At 38.1% G+C, this 3,413-nt stretch overlaps 1 protein-coding gene across 1 annotated transcript in view; it reads right to left on the reverse strand.

Annotated features, from left to right (window-relative positions):
* Positions 1–3,090, reverse strand: part of vax1 (ventral anterior homeobox 1) — a 6,586-nt gene extending 3,496 nt beyond the window's left edge. Inside the window, exons 1-2 of the mRNA XM_061745613.1 lie at positions 2,838–3,090; positions 1,354–1,541 (exon numbers count right to left, since the gene is read on the reverse strand). Of these exons, the coding sequence (XP_061601597.1) occupies positions 1,354–1,541; positions 2,838–3,051 (402 nt within the window). The 5' untranslated portion in view covers positions 3,052–3,090. The remainder of the gene's footprint in view (positions 1–1,353; positions 1,542–2,837) is intronic.
* Positions 3,091–3,413: the final 323 nt, after the last annotated feature.

The raw sequence follows: 3,413 nt of genomic DNA on the forward strand, positions 1-3,413 counted from the left end.
GAGCAAGACAAACCCTGCCACACCATGTATTTGCAACTTAAAGACCAGTCTGATGGCGGAGCGTGTTCATTATTATAGCAGCATCCTCAGGAGACTGAGACTTCCAACAAAAACCATTACATGTGCATGGTAAATGAAATGTATTCCTAAGTAACAAGCCTCCAAGTGCCAGAGAACAAAACGTCAAACAAAATTTCACCACCTCATCATTAAAAAGCTTTTCGTGGGGAAAAGCTTTTTCGAGGACAAGAAGCAAATGGTTGAAGAAAATCTGGACTCTGTCCCGGCTCAACAGGGAGCAAAGCTGCGTTCTGCAGCACATTTTCAAGCGAAGAAACATGTTCAGTCTCAGCACTTTATAAGAATTTATTTGCAAAAGAGCAATAAATGAAAAACCAGAAATATTAAAATGTAAAAGAGTCGGAAGTGAAGGCAAATATGTGTAAGTTCAGGCCGATGTAGCTGATGGAGAAAGGAGCCGTGTGTTTGCTGTCGACTCTGATTTTATGAGAAAAGCTTGACCTCCTGCAGACCTCCACTCAAGGTCGGCCTCCCTCAGCCGCGCTGAAAGCAGCAGCACATTAACACGTAAGACCAAGCCGCCGGTAATGTTAGCTGCTTTGCACAGTTGGTAAAATAAAGGGAGTGATTCAGCTGAAAATGCACGGCAGGTTTTTTAAAGCTGCCGCAGACGGGGAGTTTTTGCCGGTGCACACGGCTGCACCGGCTCAGCCCACGTACACAGTCTGCATTCAAACACACGTCTCTACATGTGCAGGGTTTCATGAGCATCACAGACAAAGCCCATAACCTGTGTAGACACTTCTTGGTTTAAAAAGCCAGCCAGCACATTTGCTCTCATTTTACAAGGATGTTTCTGATTGATTGAAATGTTTGGGGTCTACATGTAAAGCTTTGATAAATGCAGCAGTTGTACGGATCCAACCTGCGAGCCGAAAGCTTTAACTGTACACTTTAAATCTATTGTACGTTTTTTTAAACAACTCTTCTCTTTTTATTTAATTTTTTTCATTTTTATTTTAATTTTAGTAGTAGTAGTGCATCTGATATCTAAAATGTATATTAAAACGAATTGATGTACATGAAAAAACAAACAGCAGCTTAATAAAGTCATTTATGTTGAATTGATATTTATTTAATTTAGCTGAATTAAATGGGAAAGGTTTGGTTGCATGCGGCTGTAATGGACTGTGACACCATTATCCTCCATACAAACACGTTGTGGTATTTGGTTTAACTTTATCTTGTTATTATTGCTAATTAGGTTTTTTTAAAGCTGATTTGTGCGGACGTGAAGACGAGGTCTGGATGTTTCAGTGGGTGCAGATGTACCTGGGTTTCAGACAGGTTGAGCTGGCGAGCCAGTTCCGTCCGCTCCCTCCCAACCACGTACTGGCAGCGGTGGAACTCCATCTCCAGACGGTACAGCTGCTCCGCCGTGAAGGACGTGCGAGTGCGTTTGGGCCTGTCCAAGTCCAGACCCTTCGGCAGGATGATCTCTCGGATGGAACCTTTGGCATCTGCAAGGAGGACGAATGATTAGCAGGAAAAACACCAAATTACTTACTATAAACATTGCACCACTATTCTATTTTTATTATCATTATTATTATTATTATTATTATTATTATTATTATTATTATTATTATTATTATTATTATTATTATTATTATTGCTGTTGTTAAAGAAAATGAAACATAACGTGTAAAGTGTTACATTTAAGTATATTCTGATTAATTTAATTATAGTTTTTATTTATGAATTGAACAATATGTTTCCAGCATCAACAATTAAATCACATTATTTAGATGTAAAATCAAGTTTAAACCCAGTTAAAAACAGGTTAATGTCATCAGCGTTTACATTTCAATTATATTCCATCTGAATGGTTTGTTTTTGTGTGTGCAACTTGTAAAATCACTTAAAGATAAAATGGATTATAATATGTACAATGTGATTTTTCAATAAGCACAAATATCAGTGTTGAGTGATGTGATTAAATACTATTAAATTAATGAAGGTAGTCTCCACAAAATCAATGTCAGTATATTTTATTTTAGCACAAATAACATCGAATTATTGAAATCCTGGTTCATCTCAAAATCACAGGAGTGCCCCAAGAATGTCAATTATTTTAGTGTTTTGAGAAAATGAATCACATGTGAATTAAATATATGAAATGTAAATATTTCCAATATGCCCCAATATCCCCAGAAACCTGCATGGTGTTTTCACCCTCTCTCTTTCAATGCCTTTGGAGTAACTAACCTTGTGTTTTTAGTGCAATTTTAATGTCATTTTTGCACACACACACCTTGTTGTGCTGCACGTATATCTGTCTGACAAACCCGTGTGCTTACTAACACGCATGATTTACTATCAATAAATATATATAAATGTATGAATGCACATCAGTACCACTCTTTCTGTGTTTAATGTTTAGTAGTTTGAACTTTTATCTGTAAGAGTGACGCAGTACATTCTGTATAAAAAGCATTACCTTCCACCGATTTCAATTTTTTAATTTTTTATTGAAATGCTCTTTCTCATGACAATTTCCATTTATTTCATTGTTGTTTTTTTGTTTTACTTTCGCACTTTTAAAACTGAAAGAAAAAACAAAGAAAGCAATTTTTCAAGAACATTTTATGAACCATTTTAAGGTTATGTTAATACTTCCTACTTCCTATTCTTCCTACTCTTTAAATATTTCTGAAAATGATACAAAATATACTTTATTTCCTCAGATATACCTGTTCCAATGGTCAAATAAGACCCTGTTGTAAAGAGATGGAGGAAAAAGGCATGAGTTTTACCTCGGACCAGGATTCTCCGGCAGTAGTCGGGGTCCCCCACGCTCCCCCGGTTCTTGTCGCAGTTGTCCATGGTCCCAGACGGGGAAAAGGAGTCCTGCTGCTCCTTCAGGAAGCTTTTCGACAAGCTTCCCTGGGAATCTTTGCCGTTCTTCCCATCCTTTAGTCCGTTCTTCAGTACCATGGCTTCTGTCTCTTGGTTGTACCTGACTTCCATTGCCCGGTTTATCCTCTTAGACTCTTTGGCCGCCTCTTTTTTTTTCTCCTTTTGTAAGGTGAAATCAAAGGAGATTACGGAGAATGCAGCACCGTGGGTTTAGTTTCAAAACAGCACTTTTCAACAAAGCAGAGTCAGTTCAATAATGTTTGATGAAGTACTTCCACAACCCGTCCAAGGAGACTTATTCCTTCCTCACACTCCCTTGCTTAAGGACCATGGACGTCTCAGTGAGCACCAACAGTAATTCAATGCCCCCCTTTCCCCGTTACATAGACATCAGGCTGATAGATGATCTCCAAATAATCAGAGCCATGGATGCACACTCGCTGTTTCAGCTGATTACGGTAATTTTGCTGCCT

Source organism: Cololabis saira, chromosome 17, assembly GCF_033807715.1.
Source record: "Cololabis saira isolate AMF1-May2022 chromosome 17, fColSai1.1, whole genome shotgun sequence".
Lineage (NCBI taxonomy): Eukaryota > Metazoa > Chordata > Actinopteri > Beloniformes > Belonidae > Cololabis > Cololabis saira.